The sequence below is a fragment of the Perna viridis genome, chromosome 3, assembly GCF_037379345.1.
Source record: "Perna viridis isolate PV_CMFRI_1.1 ecotype Kerala chromosome 3, ASM3737934v1, whole genome shotgun sequence".
Lineage (NCBI taxonomy): Eukaryota > Metazoa > Mollusca > Bivalvia > Mytilida > Mytilidae > Perna > Perna viridis.
The window spans coordinates 7,813,138-7,832,904 of record NC_142447.1 but is presented as its reverse complement, the minus strand read 5'-3'; the positions used below and the strand labels follow the sequence as shown (position 1 = coordinate 7,832,904).

The window sequence follows — 19,767 nt, the reverse complement described above, 5'->3', positions numbered from 1 at the left end:
TTTGACCACCATTATATACACTCCGTTGATCTCATGCATACCTTCATGTATTCATATTTATTTTCAAAGTATCACTTTTATCACCGTTCAAACTACTAAGGAAGTTGAATAACGGAGTTCTAACGAAATTATACATCACCCAAATTATAAAGTAAAATGGCTTTTCTTCAGGGAACCTGACAAACTCGCTGACTTGATTTTAATGCTGTTGTAAACTCAGCTTCATTTAAACAGTACAATACGTACTTCATTTAAAACACAGACAGTTAAACAGCCGTCTTTGTAAAAATCATCCAAACTCTGTAATATGTGATACATACTCCAAAAAGACCACACATTTGTTTTGTCACTAAATTGCTTTATAGGTCTTTATTATGAAATGTATGCTTATTTATTCCAATATGTCTGATCTTAGGAGATAATCTACATTGAAAATTCAACATTTTAGTGTCATTTACAGAGTTACCTCTCTTGATTTTAAAATGTAGAGTGCATTCTCTATATATTTGTTTTGTCTTCTGAGAACAAGGGTTATATGAGAAGCCGTGAGCTTATTTCTGTTATACAAAATATCCAAAAGAAAAACAAATATGCAACCATAAATCACATTTGGTAAAAATTGTCATGATTAATGGGGATTTTAACATCCTTGACTGGCCAATCAAAAGAAAAAAAGTTGGTATAACCATAATAACGTTCAAAATGTTTCGCGATTAATACATGTAATATTAAATTATGATATTGATATTAACCCAAACTTTTATACAGATCTATTATGAAGTTGCAATGCTATAGATTCAAGTGGCGAATATATAAACGCCTACCTCTCCATAAGTTTTCCTGTCTCCATGATCCAACAAAGAACCCAATCTGTCTCCGAGTTAATCGTTATCATACTGACCGTATCTACTGTATCCCACAGCGGCTCTTCCTGAAGTTAAACTTGACATAATCAGTGACAAAATAACAGTACAATGATACAATGAAACCTGTCTAAACCGAGTCCCTTTTGACTGTAAAGTTATTCGGTTTACCCAGTTATGTTTAAAATACATTAAATTTGATACAAAGGGATTTCAAGAGGAATCTGGTTTAGGCAGATTTTCGGATTATTTCAGGGTTCAGTCTAGACAGATTTAACTGTATTAGTTAAAACCTTTACATCTTTGAAGAATGATAAATATAATTTAATAAGCGTTATCCATCTATATGTTTGTGTAGAAAGTATGTAAATATATGATAATAACATTTTACCTCAGTTTGCTCAGTAACAAAAAAAAGTTACAATTTAATTGGATGATAAGCATGTACTATTTGCATTATCAAAACTAAATGTATCTAGCGTGGTATCATTAAGACGCCAGTTGTTTCCACACTACCACCAAGACTCCATCTATCCCAAGATCCTCCTCGTCCTCTTGATCCCCTTTTGTTCCAACAACTCTATCTGTCATATTGACCGGCTGTCAAAGCAAAGATTAGTGCTATAGCTTTGTTGTTCATTTCTGTTAAGTCTGAAATTTAAAAAAAAGTATTGCACCATTAACACACAGTTTTTAATATATGCACTTATCCAAGCAAGCTTGGTTATATTTTGCTAAATCCTTGACAGAAATCAAGTTGCTGTTTGATAACATATTTATCATGTACACATGATCGAAAGTGATATAAACTCCTCTTCTGAAATTAAATATATAGTCTTGGAAAAAAGAATAGCAACTTTTAAAATAAGAATAGATGTCGTAAATTAAGGCATTCTTTGCATGACATTGAATTGTCTACCAAATTTGATTATTATTAAAACAAAAGCATACCAAGTGCGACTGTTTTAACAGTAAATGATCAAATATTTGAATACACACCTAATTTTATTCATCCATTTCCAAAACTGAAATGTTGATAAATAAGAAAAGATAGGTAAAATAAAACTTACTTCATTTCAATCTATTTAATCTTCAAATTTTACAGTCTGTCAAGAAACATTGAAAAAACAAATTTCCCCGTTACTAGTTTTTTTGTGGTGAAGTAAATATAAACAGTACGTATTTCATCATTTATATAATTTCTATTTCAGTTAAAACACTATGTGTCCTGTAATGTGCGGGTTTCATCGTTGTTGATAAAAGACCAATAGTTGGCTTTGAGCTGACATTTTCAACCCGGTGGGGTTATTGTCTCTTTGACATATTCACCATACCTATTATCTTTTTTTGTCTTTTTGTCAATTTTATCAGCAACTCGATGGGTGTTTCTTGAAAGCAGTGGACGCTTTCCATACCGGTGCATTTGTTCCATTCTTTCGGTTTTTAGTGGATCCATCCTGGGTGCTCATTTACTCTTGTTTCTACGTACGAATTTTTTTTTCATGTTCTTGGTAGTGTGTGTCATTTTTCTTTGTCTAGCCATTTTGTCCTGGATTACGTCCTTTCTGATTTGTTCTTTGAATTCCACCCAACTTAAATGCAGTTCGAATCTAATATCACCTTTAATAAATAAACCATCTTCAAGTATATACAAATAGAAGCATTGAAATTTGATTATTTTATTATCATAAATACAGAAATATATATAAAAAAAACATTTGATAACACAAACAACGTTAAGTGCCATTAATATGACTGGACACACCTTTGGATTACTCGGTTGTATATTCTTGGATTTCGTTCTGATTTCTTCAATAACCTGGAATAGAATAAACATTCAATAAGTTTTATATAAAGATGTTACATGTATAACTATATGCTTTGCTTTACACATTTATCTCATAAAGTTGTTACCCCACTAATATTTTTCTAATTATAAAATTTCATGATGAAATAACATAATTAACGCATACGTCCTTACAGACCTAATATGAAGTTAAGATTAAAGATATATATAAATCAAGCAAACATATAGATGCCTACCTCTCCATAAGCTTCCCAGACCAGAACGCCTCCATGAGCCACCAAGATTGCCTCCAAGTCGGTTGTTCCATCTGTTTCCAAGGACACCATTGTCATAGTGACCGTATCTACTGTATCCGACAGCGGCTCTCCCTGGAGACAAAAACAAAATCATAAATGTAATAAAAGATTAGATTATAAAAAATTAAATACATTAGAAATAAAATGAAATAAACGAAATAATTGGATAAATGAAAGATTTAAAAAAAAAAAAAAAAAAACAAACAAAATGATTAAGTGTGTATTCTTACATCTTCATGTTTCGAATTAGATTAATAAATATAACTTTTGATGATGAAGGGCATTTTTTTAAATAATATATACATTTATACAGGATTTATGTTGGAGGTATAAGAAAATAAAATGAAAAAAGTAAACAAGTAGGAAATTGGTGAAGTTGATTTATTCTACCAGGTATTAAAGTGAAACGTTTAAAAGGTTGAAAGGTAATTAAATAAGTTCACAATAACAGGCGTGTATGTAAGATTTTCAAAACTTACGGTATCTGCCATGGTGATTTAGTCTGCCACTACCAAGACCCAAGTTGTTACCAAGACCAAGACCACCACCACCAAGACTCCATTTATCCCAAGATCCTCCTAGTCCTCCAGATCCCCATTTGTTCCAACCACTGTATCTGTCATATTGACCGGCTGTCAAAGCAACCATGGCAACAAATATTACTGCTATTGCTTTGGTGTTCATTCCTGTTCAGACTGAAATTTAAAAAGAGCGTTGCATTATCAAACAAAAGTGTAAAATTCATGCCCTTATAACTTAACGGAAGAATTACGCCTGTATCATCTTTTCTTGTATGCTTTACAGAGATCAAACTGCTGTTTAATAACATGATCTTCATGTATACATCTTCAAAAGCGCTACATATTTCGCCCTGATCGTTAGCTAAAATATATATGAATAGATGTCGTGAAAATCAGCATTCATTGCAATGGCATTTTAGCGTTAAAATATCAAATCGTATCTATATTAACCTTATTTTATTCATTTTATGGTGAAATGCAAAATCAAAATTTCAGAACTGAAAAGTTGATAAACAAGAGAAAAGATGCAATATAAAACCCCACGTTTTTTTTAAATGGTCGGGCATAGTGTTAATCTCTGTACATATTCAAAGTATGATAAACAGTTTAATAACTTACTTTATGTTGAGATCTTAGTGATGTCAGTGTGTTTTGATGTTGTGATTTTATTTTTATCAAGTCTTCATTTTTAAACAAAATCTGACAAGGAAACATTGAAAAAATTTTCCCTTGTACTCAATTTAGTTTGTGGTGGCGTAGATATAAACAATACGTATTTTATCATTAATAAAATGTCTTTAACCAGTAATAACCTATGTATTGTACAAGAAGACCATTGATTGATATATGACATGTGGTTATAATGAGGTCTGATGAAACATATTTATTAAAGCCTATAGCCGGTCTTATAAAGTGACCCAGTATGTTTTAAAACCCTTACTTTGACTATTTTTACCGTTTTTATAACCTTTTATGTCGAGACTTGTAACATGATCATTGCTATTCATATATGCAATGTTACTGTTAGTATTTTTTTTACGTCAATGCGGCCTTGTTTTTCATGATCATACATAGCAGTTCCCTTTTTTGTACCACTTCACATAATATTTCTGACTGTTCTCGGAAAATATGGTTCTTTTGGGCACGTCATCACAAGAGATTAAAACATCACCGAAAACAAATCTCTCCATAAGTTCCTTTCTAAAGGCCCCAAGTACCGCTCCATAAATTGGAATTATACCTTTAAATTTCTTATGTATGCCACGGAGGACTACGTACGAAAGCTGATAAAACGAGAAAAAGTTGTGAGGTTAATTTGAAAACACATGAAAGTGTTAAGTAAGTAGTGTCAATGAGTGTCAATGCTAAATAAGTTTTCAAAGTAATAGCAGTAACAAGACCTAAACTGCTACCACACTCTCCAAACTAAAGATAGTGGAAAACCATGAATCTGTGCTATCCCCTTCTTGTCCTTCTACCAAAAAACGATGATTTTGATCCATCTAACTCCACAAGAATCCATACTAACAACGCTACATAGCTGGATCTGCAAAATGTACCACCAGACCTCTTTCATTTAACTTCACAGCTGTAAATTGCAAAGGTGGTCTCCAGTCCTACCACGACACTTGTTACTCCCGTAGTTGTATTAATTCAATGTGGATGTGAAAAATCGAAAAATCTTCTGGAAACCCTCAATTCAAAATTGTTATTAGAATAAATTAGCATGATTTTTAACCCTTTATATTGCTATTCCCCATACTATCTTAAATATCAAAAGCATTATAAATTGTTGTTACTCCCAAAAACAAAACACTAAGGTACAAATATGTCCTTCTTGGTAAAGATTCTCATACTTGGTAAACAAATTTAAATCGTCTTCCAAGTATACCGAAGGCTATGTTTTAAAAATGCTGGAATTTTTTATCGACAACATATTTGACCACTGTGGTGGATGCGTTTTTCAACAAACGGTCGGCATTTCAATGAAAACAAATCGTGCTCCTCAACTTGCCGACCTAATCCATTCATTCTTATAAAGCTTACTACAGCTGATCTGATCCAGATGAAGGAGCATCATTCAGTTAGACCTTTTAATTTCAGTTTCTGCTCTATGAATGACGCATTATCGTTAAACAATCCTAATTTCGGGGATTTTATACATCGCATCTTCTCCAAAGAACTTAAGATAAAGCATACTACAAAGCACTGTAAAGTCAGTCATATCCTGACCTACGCTGAGAGATCGATAGTAAAGGAAAACTATTGACCAAACTATACGACAAATGCGATGACTTTTCATTCCGTATTGTCAACTTTCCTTTTATATGTTGTAACATCCCTTCAGCCCCAGCGTATGTACTTTTCATCTCACAACTCATACGGTCTGCCAGAGCTTGTCGTAACTACGCAGCCTTGTTTTTTAAACTTACTTACCATTAAACTTCTGGAACAGGGTTATATTGCTACAAGACTGAAAACATCACTGTTGAAGTTTTAACGTCTCCATCATGAATCCGAGGATCGATACAGTGTATCCATCTGCGCCATGAAAACTGATTTGTTCAAAGTGTCATAGTTTTCCTTACCTCTTTCGTCTACCTCGGACCTGACTTTATATAAGCAGATCGGTAAGTGTTTCTAGAAAAGGAGAAGATCCTTACTCCACCAGTGCACCTAGTCATGCACCAAGTTTTTAGTGGAGTTGCTTATTTACTTTGGTTACTTTGTATGTATTGTTTTGTTATTTTGTGTTCTTTTCTGTGAATGTCTGTTTTTATGTCTGTTCTTTGTCCCTGGATTACATTTTTGTTTATTTTATTTCCGCTAGAATCTTTGGTTCCCTTGATTTTTCTTTCTATGACAAGACAATTCATACAAAATTTGGCGTTAGGCATGGGTCTTTTATCTTTATGCTACACAGAAGATGGTATTTATATCAATTGAATTAGAAAATGAGACTATTTAACTACCTGCCCATATTCAAATTAGACTCTGCGCATGGTAAAATGATTCACCGTGGCGGAAAAAAATCACCAAATAAGCAATACTTTTTTCAGTCTATATATGCTTTATTTTTCAGGTAACCATAGACCTTTTCGTCTTCAGATCTGTTTTTAGAACATCATACACTCATCTCCCATTGTAATTAACCAACTCTTACCAAATAAAGAATAATAACTCAAAGTGAAAATGTCAATCTATACAATTTGTATCTCGAAAGCGCAACAACCAAATGAAAAACTAAGACTGAATATGTGATCAGTAACTGATTCTGGACCAGAATAAACGTTAATTTGGTGTTTTTTATATTAATAAATCACCTCCTGTCTGTTTTTTATAAGGACTGCTACTTAAAATGCTTTTTAGGATATGCACCGGAACATGTTTAATGAGGCAGCTACTGAAAAGACAGAACCCAGTATTTCAATTGTCTTAGTGTTGATTTGTCGTAAACTCCGGTGTATAGAATTTTGAGGAAAAGGGCATCACAAAGTAACAGTATACTTAAATATCAATACTCATTCATTTGGTGGTATTTCCATCATTTGGAAAACATCCGCAAAAGAAAATTCTTCTGTTCACCTTTAATTTGTTTCATACATTTAAACTCTTTTTTATGTTGAATACTGCACCCAGTTATTCAAAAATTCTCACTTGAACCATGACGTGCACGTCTTCTGCTTCGAAGAGACCAGCAAATAGAATAAAGCTCTTCACTTACTGATAGTAATAGTGAACCTGAGGGACTAGAGTGATGAAATGTCGATGGAACCTCAGGGACTAGAGTGATGAAATGTCGATGGAACCTGAGGGACTAGAGTGATGAAATGTCGATGGTGGGTGACAAAGAACATGGACATTTAAACTTTCATAGCTATTTAAGTCAAAGTGTGATAGAAAGTTCAGACTTTTTGGTGAATCTTAAGGAACTAATCAAGTGATTGTCTATAAAAAGGTGAAGACCAACTTAAGTCCCTTACGTTTAGTATATCAATCGCTATACATGTTCTTTTGGTTCTGATAGTTTCTGACTTATTTGACTAATACATATATATTACACTATTTCTTAAATTTTCAGTTAAGACCATTGATTCTGACACTTCATAATGACAGAACAAAATAAGTCAAATATTAGAATCATAATTCAAACCTTTTCCAAACTCAGATATATGGAATTGTGGAAACTTTTTGCCAACATTACATAAAATCTATAATTGTAAAGCTTCCATTTGTTTTCAATATTCAATATGAGATTTTTATTAGTTGTGAAATCGAAAAAAATACAAAACAGAATCAATAAGAATGCGTTAATGTGCTAGCAATGTTATTTGCCATTACTAGAAATGAATAATATTTACATATTTACTTAACCTCAATTCAATATCCAATGTATTCTCAAACTTGCATTATCAATTTTCGAACGCAGGATGAAATATCTAGTCTGAAATGCAAGTCATTCGTTTTTTCCATGTCCAGTGACATGTTTCCAAGGTGACTGAAGTATTATATTTTGATTTGATTTGTAAGCAGTTTTTTTTTATCATAATGTTAAGCGATACTACGAACTTTATGAGCGTTAGATTGCTGTTTTTTTTTTTTTTTTTTTTTTTTTTTTTTTTGAAAAGCAGAGGACATTTTCCGTAACGGTAAACTTGTTCCATTCTTTCAGTTTCTAGAAAAGCCATTCTGGGCGCTCATTTACTACTGTTTCTATGCGCGTGTATATTTTTATTCATTTCATGCCCATTGTAGTGTGTGTCTACTTTCTTTTTCTGGTTATTTTTCCTTGAAAATGTTTTTGAATTGTTTCTTTGATTTCAGTCTCACTTAAATGCAGTTCGAATCCAATATCCCTTTTTATAAATGAACCGTCTTTAAGCATTAAACAAATATAAGCATTTAATTATTTTATTATCATAAATATAGAAAAAAATATAAAACAATCATTCCACAACACAAGCAATGTTAAGTGTCATAACAAATTGCACACATCTTTGGATTACTCGGTTGAATATTCATGGATTTCCTTCTGATTTCTTCAATAACCTAGAATATAATAAGTAATCAATAAGAATGATATTTAAATCTGTACAAGATGATAATATGCCTTGTTACATGTATAATAATACATGCATTGCTTAACATGTGTATTTGATAATGTCATGATAAAATAACGTAATTAACACATACGTCTTTACAGATCTAACATGAAGTAAACATTCAAGTTATATATAAATCAATAAATCATACCTCTCCATAAGTTTCCGAGACCAGAACGCCTCCATGAACCACCAAGATGGCCTCCAAGTCGGTTGTTCCATCTGCTTCCAAGGACACCATTGTCATATTGTCCGTATCTACCGTATCCGACAGCGGCTCTCCCTGAAGAAAACAATCATCAAATGAAATAAAAGACTTAATAATTAAGAAAATTAAATACAATAAAAACAAAATTGAAATAAACGAAATAATTAGATAAATGAAATATTTTATTGAAAACGAATTAAATGAATAAGTGTGTATTTTTACATCTTCATGTTTCGAATTAGATAAATATATATAACCTTTGATAATTAAGAGCGTTTCTTTAATAATATATACATGTATACTGGATTTATTTTGGAGGTATAAAAAAGATAAGAAAAAAAAGAAAGCGAAAAGGATAGTGATGAAATTGATTTTTTTCAACAGGGTAAAAAGTGAAACGTTTAAACTTTTCAAGCTATCTTTAAAAAACAAATACAAAACATGTGTGTATGTACGATTTTCAAAACTTACGGTATCTACCATGTTGACCAATGCTAACACCACGTAGACCCCAGTTGTTACCAATACCAAGACGACTACCACCAAGACTCAATCTATCCCAAGATCCTCCTAATCCACCTGATTCCCATTTGTTCCCACGACTGTATCTGTCATATTGACCGGTTGTCAAAGCAACCATGGCAACAAAGATTATTACTACAGCTTTGGTATTCATTTCTGTCAAGACTGAAATTAGCAATGAGCATTGCATCATTAAAATATAGTTATCTTATAACTTTATGCAAGCATGATCCTATTTTCTTGAATCCTTGACTGAAATCAAGCTGCTGTTCGATAACATGATCATCATCTACACATGTTCAAAAGCGTTTAGAACTTCGCCCCTATCGTAAGGTTTGAAAAAAAAAGTTTTTAATAAGAATAGTAAATTTAGGTATTCATTGAAATGACATTGACTTTTCAACTAAGTACGATTATCATAAAAACAATAGATTACCACGTGGAACTGTTCAAAGGGTAAGAGATCAAAGGTATTGACACACGAAAACAAAATTTCAAAATTGAAATATTGATAGATATAAAGGAAGATGCAATATAAAAAACACATTCTTTTTTTTTCTTTAAAATTGGTCGGAAATAGTGTTGCTATTCCAGTACATTTTCAAAGTATGATAAAAGTTGAATATCTTACCTTATATTCAGACCTTACTGAATATAGTGTTTATTTGTTTCTTTAATTTTCTATCTATCATGTCTTCATATTTATACAAAATCTGACAAGGAAACATGGAAAAAACTAGTTTTCCCCGTTACAATATTTAGTGATGACGTAAATATAAACAATACGTATTTTATCATTCATAAAATGTCTGTTACCAATTATAACGTAAGTGTAGTAGTAGGAGACCTTTGATTGACATGTGACATGTGATTATAATGAGGTTTGATGTAGCATATTTTATTAGAACCTCTAGTAAGGCCTCTGGATAGACGTAGTTTGTTTTAAAACCTTTCTTTGACAACTTTTTCTTTTTCTGAGAAACGTTTTACATCCAATGTTATATTATCAGAGGTAGACGTAAAAAACAATAGCAGTAATAAGACTGCTAACACACTGTTTAAAGAAAAGATTGTAGAAAACCATAAATCTGTGCTATCCACTTTTGGCCTCTCTATCAAGGCCGATGATTATAATTTACCGTCTATGTACTGGATTCCTAAATACACAAGAATCCAGAAAAACTATGTTACATAGCTGGATCTGCAAAATGTACCACCAAACCTCTTTTAAAACTTCTAACTTCTATAAAGAGGGTCTGCAGTCCTACCACAACACTTCTTACTCCCGAAGTGATATTAATTCAATGTGGATCCTGAAAAATTCGAAAGATCTTTTGGAAACAATCAGTTCAATACAATTATCAGAATATAATAGCATTAAAACATATGATTTTTCAACACTGTATACTTCTATTCATCATACTCAGTTAAAATCACCACTTAAAACATTATACATCGTTGTTTTTCCAAAAAAGATGGTACGCATAGATACATATATATATAGTTCTTGGTAGAGATTCCTCATACTTTGTAAGAAATAATTTCAAATCATCTTCCAAATATACAGACGAAGACGTTTACAAAATGCTGGAATTTTAATCGACAACATATATCCAGTGTGGTGGACGTGTTTTTCAACAAAGTCGGCATTCCAATGGGAACAAATTGTGCTCCTCTACTTGCTGACCTGTTCCTTCACTCCTGTGAGGCTGACTTTATAGCTGATCTGATCAGAAAGAAAGAATATCGTTTCGCGAGCTCCAACGAGCATAAGATAAAGGATACTGCAGACATTGTGAAGTCAGCCTTATATCTTGACCTACACTTAGAAATCGATGGTGAAGAAAAACTATTGACCAAACTTCATGATTTTTCATTCAGATTTGTCAACTTTCCTTTCACCTGTGGCAACAGCCCTTCATCACCTGTGCATGGAGTGTTCATATCACAACTGACACGTTATCACAGAGCTTATCGCGCTAAAATTCTAACAAGTAGGCTTTTGGAACAGGGTTATATTGCTACAAGATTTAAGTCATCACTACAGAAGTTTTATGCTCGTCATCATGAACTCGTTACGGTGTATCCATCAGCGCCATGAATACTGATTTGTTCAACGGGTCATAGTTTTCCTTTCCTCTTTCGTCTACTGCGGACTTGACTTTTTATGAGCAACTCAGCGGGTGTTTCTAGAAAAGCAAAGGACGCTTACTTTACCGGTGCACCTGGTCCATGCTCCCAGTTTTTAGTGGAGTCCGAGTTGCTCATTTGCTTTTGTTACTTTGTATGTATGATTTTAGTTACTTTATGTTCTTTGTTGTGTGTGTCTGTTTTCCATGTCTGGTCTCTGTCCGTGGATTACATTCAGTCACTATAACCTTGGTTCCCTTGATTACTGTTTAGAAACGATTATGTCGGGACCTGTGGCATGACCATTTTTATTTTATGCAGTACATTGTTACTGATAGTTATCTTTCTGTCAATGCTTATTTTATGCAACTATGTTTTTCATGTTTTTACATTCCAGTTTTTCTTTTCCTGTTTTTTTTTCTGTACCACCTTACAAATCTTAATTTGTCATCTATTTTACTAAGTTTCTCATTTTATGTAAGAAATGGATGTTTTATGTTGATAATATCACCTTAGGTAAAATCATAGCTACTTAGATTATTAAATATCATTCGTTATAAAAATCACACGGGAGGTGATTCATACATATCAAAAACCCACGGATTTCAGTTGTATTTCTAGTTCAGAAACAGTTACTGATCACATAACCAGGCTTAGATTTTCATTTGGTTGTTGCGCTTTTGAGATAAATATTATATAGATTGTAAATGAAATTTGCACTTTGCAAGAGTTCTTGATTTGGCTTGATTTGGTTTATTTTAGTGGGATTAATGGATAATTTTCTAAAAAGTGCAGATCTGAATGTAGACTTAAAAGCATCGTTTGTTTGGTGGTTTTTTCTTCACCATGAATCACCTTACCATTGGCAGTGTCTGAAATTCAATTGGGAAAAAACTGTCATCCGCTACTAACTGACTCATTTCTTTAATCTTATCAGGCTGACATTATCACTGACCTTAGTCAAAAGAGGGAACATCGTTAAGCCTTTTATCTAAGTTTCTACTATAATTGCTTATTGCTTTTTGTTCCTCTGTACGTGTTGTTTTTGGGTGTTTTATGTTTTTTGAAGAGTGTGTCAGTCTTTCCTGCCTGGTCTTTGTCCCTCGACTGCATTCTTTTGATTTCTTCTTGAATAATGGTTACTCTTTTCATTATACAGATGGCATGTTGTCTTTACAAAAAATCCTGGTTTTGTGGATTTTACAATACTTAGAATTTGAAAACTTACCATCAGTACGATGTACGGTGCACCATACAAGATATACGATTTGCGATACACAGTATACGATGTGTGATACACAATTTCTCATGTACGATGAACGATATAGCCCTATCTCTTGACAAGCGTTAATGACCCATAATGCAATGTTTTGTTTACAAATGAAAATAGAAAATATTAAATTCCCATTTTTTACGAAAACGTATTTATTTGAATTGAATATGCATCTCTTTGGTAGTTGTCTCGTAGTGATTTTTATAAATATTATTATGTTACCCTACCAATGGCATACGAACACATCAACATTTAGTTTTAACCTCTCAAATTTTTTGTCGTTCCCTTCGCGGGACTCGATCTCGTGTAGCGAATAGAGTCGTCACATTCTGAGACGTTTGTATAATATTGATTATCTACAAATCAATATATGGGTATACTTTACCGTTGGATTTTTAGTGACCATATGACATCTACTTCCTGTTTGCCGAAAAACAAAAACTAACTTGATTTCATTATACAGTGGTAACATACAAAATTTTCGTCACATTTTTCTATGACTACATTTAATCTAATTATTCTGATATATTGTATTTTGTTTAGGATGTTGCATTATGCAATTCATTTTCGTAATCATATGACATCTACTTATTGTTTCCTTATACAGTGGTGATATCAAAATCAATTTTTCTCGGCTACTGTTCATCAAAGATGGCTGATATTTTCCACAAAAGTTCCAATAGACGTGTTGTATCGTGGGAATTGTTCTCGTAACTATATGACATCTACTTCCTGTTTGCCAAAAAAAACTAACTTGAATTGTCTTTCTATCGTGAGGGAAAGCGGGAGGTTTCACCACTGAGCCGTTGCTCACAGATTTCTTGTTCCATATCACTGTCAAGTACGTCCGCCTCTTAGTCTGGGATATATCCAGCTTTTATTAATATCAGCAATGAAGAAGTTTAAAATGTCACGCGAGAGTCAAAATACCTTCAGTTAGAATAGAACTTGACATTAACCGGATTATACTCACTAGCCATGTGAAGGGCACCGGTGCGGAGTCGAACAGATTTACCTTTCGGTTGCACCTGCCTATTGCAATGTACAAAATTAGCAACAAAAACTGTATCCCTTACAAGAAAATTTTCACCTTATCCTTCCACTTTATTTCTAGGAGCGTTAAGAGAAGAAACATGACTCCGGTACGAAATTATGTATTGACCAATCAGAATCGCTCGTAATTTTAACTACTCCAATGTACCATTTACGATGTACAATACACGATGTACGATGCACAATTTGCGATATTCGATAGAAGTTTACACGATCCTAGAGTTGTAAACATCGCATCTAATATGATGGTTTATAAAAGAAAAAAGACAGTGTGAATTCTATGGGTAAATAAGGATAGGGGACAACGACAATGGTGATTCTTGAAGTTTTATTTGTTCAATGAATGGTCATTCCAATCAAATGCTGTATGTGACATATCTTTCTCACACGATCTTGCGACAATATATCTTTAGAAAGAATACAGGTCTTACTGGACAATCCACCGAACTTGATATCAATCGAATTTTACTAACTAGCTATGTGACAGGTCCTGCTGGTGAAGCAAAACATACATCCATTTTCCTTCCGTTGTAGTTTCATTTTTATTTTTATTATTTTTTTTATTATGGAATTCGTCTTTTTTATGTAATTTTATATTATTATGTTATCCACATTGTGCATGTTAATGTTTCATTTTTTTCTCATTTTAACAATGCGCTTGAATTTTAATTTTTATTTTCTGAATTGTTCTTGGAATTGTTTGTATATCTTTCTATGTATTTGTTATTTATTTTTTATTCAACTGTTTTACTGTAATTGAATATATAAATTCATTCCACTTGTGGAATAATATTTACTTTGCAAATATACTATTTTTACGTTTGCCATGGCCACAAAGGAACACGTGTGCCTTGAGGTTCTTAAATACGCGTATTTTAAACACGCACATGTATAGTTGCCGAGAAATTTTTATATGCAGGGGAAGAGATCTACATACGGAGGAAAGCTTGTTCCTTTTTAAATCCGGTACGCCCTATCTGGTTTGTTAATGCATTATATTTATTCCATTTTCTAACTGATCTTGCATAAAACGATAATTTTAATACAAAATTAAGCTTAAAAAAACCAAATTCTTATATATCAGAATTTCATCATAATTCAATAAATATAGTACTCGGATCATGTAAACTCACCACCAGTATGATGTACGATACACGGTATACGATGTGCGATACACGATGTGCGGTACACAATACACGATGTGCGATACACAATATCTCTATTTTTCGACAAGCGTTAAATACCACAATGCAATGTTTTGTTTACAAATGAAACTTGGAAATATAAAATTCTAAATTTTGTTTAAACGAACTTATTTGTATCCTTTTTCATATTAATATCTTTTTTGTAATATTACTATTTTAGTGTATCGATGGCATTTACATCAAATCGGAGTTTAATCGTGAAAATAATCAAAGTAGTTGAGGCACGGCGATTGCGATTTTCGTATGAAAGAAATGCCCGAATTTCAATCATAAATAGACTTGTAATTAATTTTCAATACAGGCATATTCTACAAGGGAAGCGAATGAGTGATTTAAAATAAAATATGAAGTCATTTGGCCTTGTGGATGCATGGGATAACTTCTGATTAATCATAAAATTGAAAATTGCATGTTTCAGCCTGAAAACACTAATTTGCATAATTCATGTTGCATTGCAAACATGAGTTGTTAGCTCATTGGCTGGAAAACATTAATGTCTCGTAGTTCAGGTGAATTTTTTTTTTTTTAAAAGTAGTATTTCTGCAGGGTATGATTAGTCTTAATAAGTCTAAAAATCCAAAATATATGTTTTTTGTCTGACAAATGTCAATATTTACTGCACACGGTATATTGCATTTTTTCCTAATTGAAAGTTATCAAAACAAAATGTTTTTTTTTTGTAATCTAATTTTGAAACATGAAGTACTTTAGGTGGATGCGACAACTCTCAATATGTTTAAAAGTCAAAAATATGTTTTATTCTGAAAATGCAAATTTGCATTTAACACAGGTTATGACAAATAGTTATATTTCTCAACTGAAAGTAACAAAGCAACAAAATTTCTCAAAACTTTGGTAAAAACATGTCATATTTGGAAAGATGTAGTACTTCAGGTGGATGTCATAACTCGTAAAATATCTCCAAATTGATGACATAATGGTTTAGTAAAAAAACTGGTCATATATACTACATGTAGGACATTGCAAACTATATTGCTCTGTTCGAAGGTTAGCAAACAATACATTTTCTTGAAAGTTAGGTAAAATAGAAACTGTAATGTTGCATTTGGATGTATATTGATTTCTCTCAAATCCAAAACTTAGGATTCATTTTCCGACAGATGTCAATATATATATACAATATTTGGATGTACTTAAAGCATTTTTTTTAGTTTTGAGGCAGCTGAAATCAGATTGTATTTTTTTGTAGTTAAATTGATCTAATGATAAATGCCCATTACTGCCCATTGCAGCCCAATGAAAGTTTAGGTACACGCACATGTATAGTTGCTGATAAATTTCTATATATACAATGTTTAGAAATTGTACATGAGGTATAAGCAATTGTATTATATCCACAGCCACTTTTAAGTTTAAATAGCAGCTATATAAATTGTAAACATAAATAAAATAAAATGTAAACAAAAAATAATTGCGGCACGAAATTAAATATTGACCAATATTGATTAGAAACGTTCGTTATTTTCAACATTTCCCATATACCATAACGATATACAATGTACGATAACTCTCTAAATGATACTGAAAAACAATAAAAAAACTATTGTTTTTTTTTTTTAAAGAATTATTTCCTAAGAACAGAAAGGTTAGAAGGAATAATTAATTATACATTTCATCATTATAGGCCAATTAAGCAACTTTAAAAAAATATGTTGCCTTTTTAGAGGTATCACATAATAGAGAATGTGCACAATTCTTACAAAGACTGTTACTTAAACATGTAATAAAACATCTTTAACCTTAGAGGTAATATGAAACTGTTTTATAAAATAATTTTACGTACTACTAAGCCTCTGAGTCCGGCTTGCTCATACAATGCACCAAGAGTTTGCCATTCCTATCAAAGAACCCGCCTTATATTCAATCGGTCTTTATCATGATATTGCAGAATGTTATGGTGTATCAATCTTCTCAATAAGTCTCCCGACATTGAGATGACTGATACACCATAAAATTTGACAATATCATGATAAAGACTGACTGAATAGGTTTGATGGTTATTAGGCGTTTTTTAAAGGAATTTTGTCATCTCTTCTGCATTCTACTAGAAATTAAGATTTTTTTTTTTTTTTTTTTTTGGTATTTGGTTAATGATTCTGGAAAAGAATAGACGCTTTCACTACTAGAATATCAGGACTTGTCTACGGATTAGTCGTTTTATAGCAATATAAGGTTTCGAAGATGTGTTATCTATATCGTGTTTCTTGTTGTTTGTTTGGCTTTGCTCTTTTTCAATCTTTTTTCCGTTGTCCTTTTCATCACATTACGAGTTAAGTTACATTTTAAGGATCGTAATCAGATGCTAAACATTATTTTAAGGTGTACTAATCTTTCCAAAAAACAAGTTCAAAAGATTTTTCGAACCAAAGATAAAATATAGAGTATGATGCATTAAACTCACGACTATCCGCTCCGTAACTAGGTAATGAAATGTCTCCAAGGTCCCTAATTTTTTTTTAATTTGTAAACTTTCATAATGATCATCATTTAAAGTATATCATAAAAATAATGAAAAGGTGAATGCCATTGGAATACAGTTCGTATATATTACAAAAGATGAAAATAAGCCGTCTATAAGCATAAAACAAATAAAAATATCTGTAATTCATAATTTTATTGTCATATATATATAGAAAAATAGAAAACTTTAATTTGATGACCGCAATGGTAAGTGTCATAACTGACTTGCACGCATCTTTGGAATTACTGTGATATTCTTGGATTTTTCTTTTTTTTGAATTTTTCAATAACCTGGAATTAAATGGATAGTCAAAATAAATATACATAAAAAACATTCAACTGGATTAGGATATGCCTTATTTATATATTACATGCATTGTTTTACACATTAATATCACAATGAAATAATCATTCTTATTTCCAAAGCGTTATTCGAATTATACCGACAGATGTATCTTTTAACATTTCATGGTAAAATATCAAACGAATGTTCGATAGAAATATTAAAATGAACCAGTTTTGTATAGTCCTGTCTAAACAAGGCAAGGGGTAATCCATCACAGATCAAGATAATATACGAAACTGTTCAAATACATTTGTTACGTTCTTGTTCTTGAAAAATATTCGATTGGTTGTAGTGTAAAAAAATATGGCGGGAAATTTTCCAATTCTTTTTTTTTTAATTCTGTAGTAGAAATTTTAAATGTTTACATCTCCATCGCCCAACTTTTGGCTACACTTTTATTTTTTAATACAGTTTCTACGAGGCATACTGACAGATTTCCAATTAAAACCTATTTGGATTACGAAAAGCATAAATCACTAATCATAAGTTTTTGTCTGCTTTTAAGACAGAGCTGCACTTAAATTGATTAAGATATGCATTATTATTAATACTAAATGTATTGTTTTACACATTTATCTCATAATGAAATATGATTTTCGATTTTCAAAGCGTTATTTGAATTATACAGTCAAATGTACATTTCAAAATTTTATAGTAAAATTACACTTTTATCGCACCAGTCTATACAGATCTAATATAAAGTAAACAAGGAAATTATATATCTAGCGAATATATAAATGCCTACCGCTCCATAAGCTTCCCAGACCAGAATGTCTCCATGTTCCACCAAGATGGCCTCCAAGTCGGCTCCCAAATCTGCTTCCAAGGACACCGTTGTCATAGTGACCGTATCTGTTGTATCCGACAGCGGATCTTCCTGTAGCAAAACAGAAAATAAAACATGTAATACAAGAAATGCTAATGACAAATAAAGTGAATACGATGAAAATTAAATAAAATTTACGATGAATTAAGAAAATCAATGTGAATAAATATGAAAATAATATGAGATGAATAAACATATAATTAACATCCACATTCATGAAATGTAAATATACAAATAACTAAAAATAACTAGTTTGATAACTAAGCACATTTTGTCACGTACATTAATAGTTGATTCATGTAGAGTGTTGCAGAAAATAGATTAAAAGAAATTTCAACAGGCTATGATATTTGCAAAACTTTCGCTTTACCCAACGATTATAAAAAAAAATTACTGTATCTGCCGTGGTGACCAAGGCTACCACCACCAAGACCCCAACTGTTTCCAAGACCAAGACCTCTACCTCCAAGACCCAATCTATCCCAAGATCCTCCTAGTCCTCTAGATCCCCATCTGTTCCAACGATTACCATTGTATCTGTCATACTGACCGCAAGCCAATGCAACCATGGCAACAAGGACGACTGCTACAATTTTGATGTTCATTCTGATTTGACTGAAATAACCAAGGAATAAGAGATTATTGTAGGAGTTTGTTTGAATTTGGTGCTGTTATGGATCTATAAACGCAATATCCATATTTTGTTGAATAACATTGACAGAGAGTATAGTATTGTTCGAAAACATGTACTTATACACAAATATAATACTTTCTTCCTCTCATCATCATTTAAGGGAATATAACGTAAGGTTTGATGGCACACATTTAGGCAGCAGATGGAGATCGCGCATTGAAATCGTTTGAATGCAGAAATATTCTCATATATCCTAGAAGGGATTATACAATACAATAATATGTGATTTGTTGGTTTTTTTTTTTTTTTTGCTTTCATTTTTCTTAGTACTAATAACAAAAACAGCATTGACTTACCCTGTGTTGAAACCCTGATGGCAATGATTTAGTTTACTGTGATCTTTTTGTCAATCAAATCCTCATATTTATACAATTTAAAAGAAGGAAAAACTAAAGAAAAACTTTCCCATTTACTATATTTATGTTGTGTTGACGTAGATA

The 19,767-nt window shown here is 32.0% G+C and overlaps 3 protein-coding genes across 3 annotated transcripts; all 3 read right to left on the bottom strand.

The window, feature by feature from the left end:
- Positions 1 to 2,520: 2,520 nt before the first annotated feature.
- On the bottom strand, positions 2,521 to 4,180 carry LOC148620861 (uncharacterized). The gene is made up of 4 exons (XM_088573943.1): positions 4,106 to 4,180; positions 3,446 to 3,661; positions 2,907 to 3,038; positions 2,521 to 2,682 (listed from the first exon to the last, which is right to left on the bottom strand). Exons 2-4 carry the CDS (start codon positions 3,648 to 3,650, stop codon positions 2,675 to 2,677), a joined length of 345 nt encoding a protein of 114 aa, XP_088430069.1. The 5' UTR covers positions 3,651 to 3,661; positions 4,106 to 4,180; the 3' UTR covers positions 2,521 to 2,674.
- A 4,202-nt stretch (positions 4,181 to 8,382) lies between these two features.
- Positions 8,383 to 9,474, bottom strand: LOC148620860 (uncharacterized). The gene is made up of 3 exons (XM_088573942.1): positions 9,269 to 9,474; positions 8,741 to 8,872; positions 8,383 to 8,536 (listed from the first exon to the last, which is right to left on the bottom strand). Exons 1-3 carry the CDS (start codon positions 9,471 to 9,473, stop codon positions 8,529 to 8,531), a joined length of 345 nt encoding a protein of 114 aa, XP_088430068.1. The 5' UTR covers position 9,474; the 3' UTR covers positions 8,383 to 8,528.
- Positions 9,475 to 17,605: 8,131 nt separating this feature from the next.
- Positions 17,606 to 19,767, bottom strand: LOC148620859 (uncharacterized). Its single transcript, XM_088573941.1, has 4 exons — positions 19,624 to 19,767; positions 19,028 to 19,248; positions 18,553 to 18,684; positions 17,606 to 17,752 (listed from the first exon to the last, which is right to left on the bottom strand). The coding sequence occupies exons 2-4, from the start codon at positions 19,236 to 19,238 to the stop codon at positions 17,745 to 17,747; spliced, it is 351 nt and encodes a 116-aa protein (XP_088430067.1). The 5' UTR covers positions 19,239 to 19,248; positions 19,624 to 19,767; the 3' UTR covers positions 17,606 to 17,744.

What these genes read in the sequence shown, in the direction of transcription:
- LOC148620859 (XM_088573941.1), bottom strand. Translation starts at nt 19,238, where the DNA reads ATGAACATCAAAATTGTAGCAGTCGTCCTTGTTGCCATGGTTGCATTG. An exon ending in TGGTCACCACGGCAGATACA is followed by an intron (nt 18,685 to 19,027) that starts GTAATTTTTTTT and finishes GTTTTGCTACAG; the next exon opens with GAAGATCCGCTGTCGGATAC.
- LOC148620860 (XM_088573942.1), bottom strand. Translation starts at nt 9,473, where the DNA reads ATGAATACCAAAGCTGTAGTAATAATCTTTGTTGCCATGGTTGCTTTG. An exon ending in TGGTCAACATGGTAGATACC is followed by an intron (nt 8,873 to 9,268) that starts GTAAGTTTTGAA and finishes TGTTTTCTTCAG; the next exon opens with GGAGAGCCGCTGTCGGATAC.
- LOC148620861 (XM_088573943.1), bottom strand. Translation starts at nt 3,650, where the DNA reads ATGAACACCAAAGCAATAGCAGTAATATTTGTTGCCATGGTTGCTTTG. An exon ending in AAATCACCATGGCAGATACC is followed by an intron (nt 3,039 to 3,445) that starts GTAAGTTTTGAA and finishes TTTTGTCTCCAG; the next exon opens with GGAGAGCCGCTGTCGGATAC.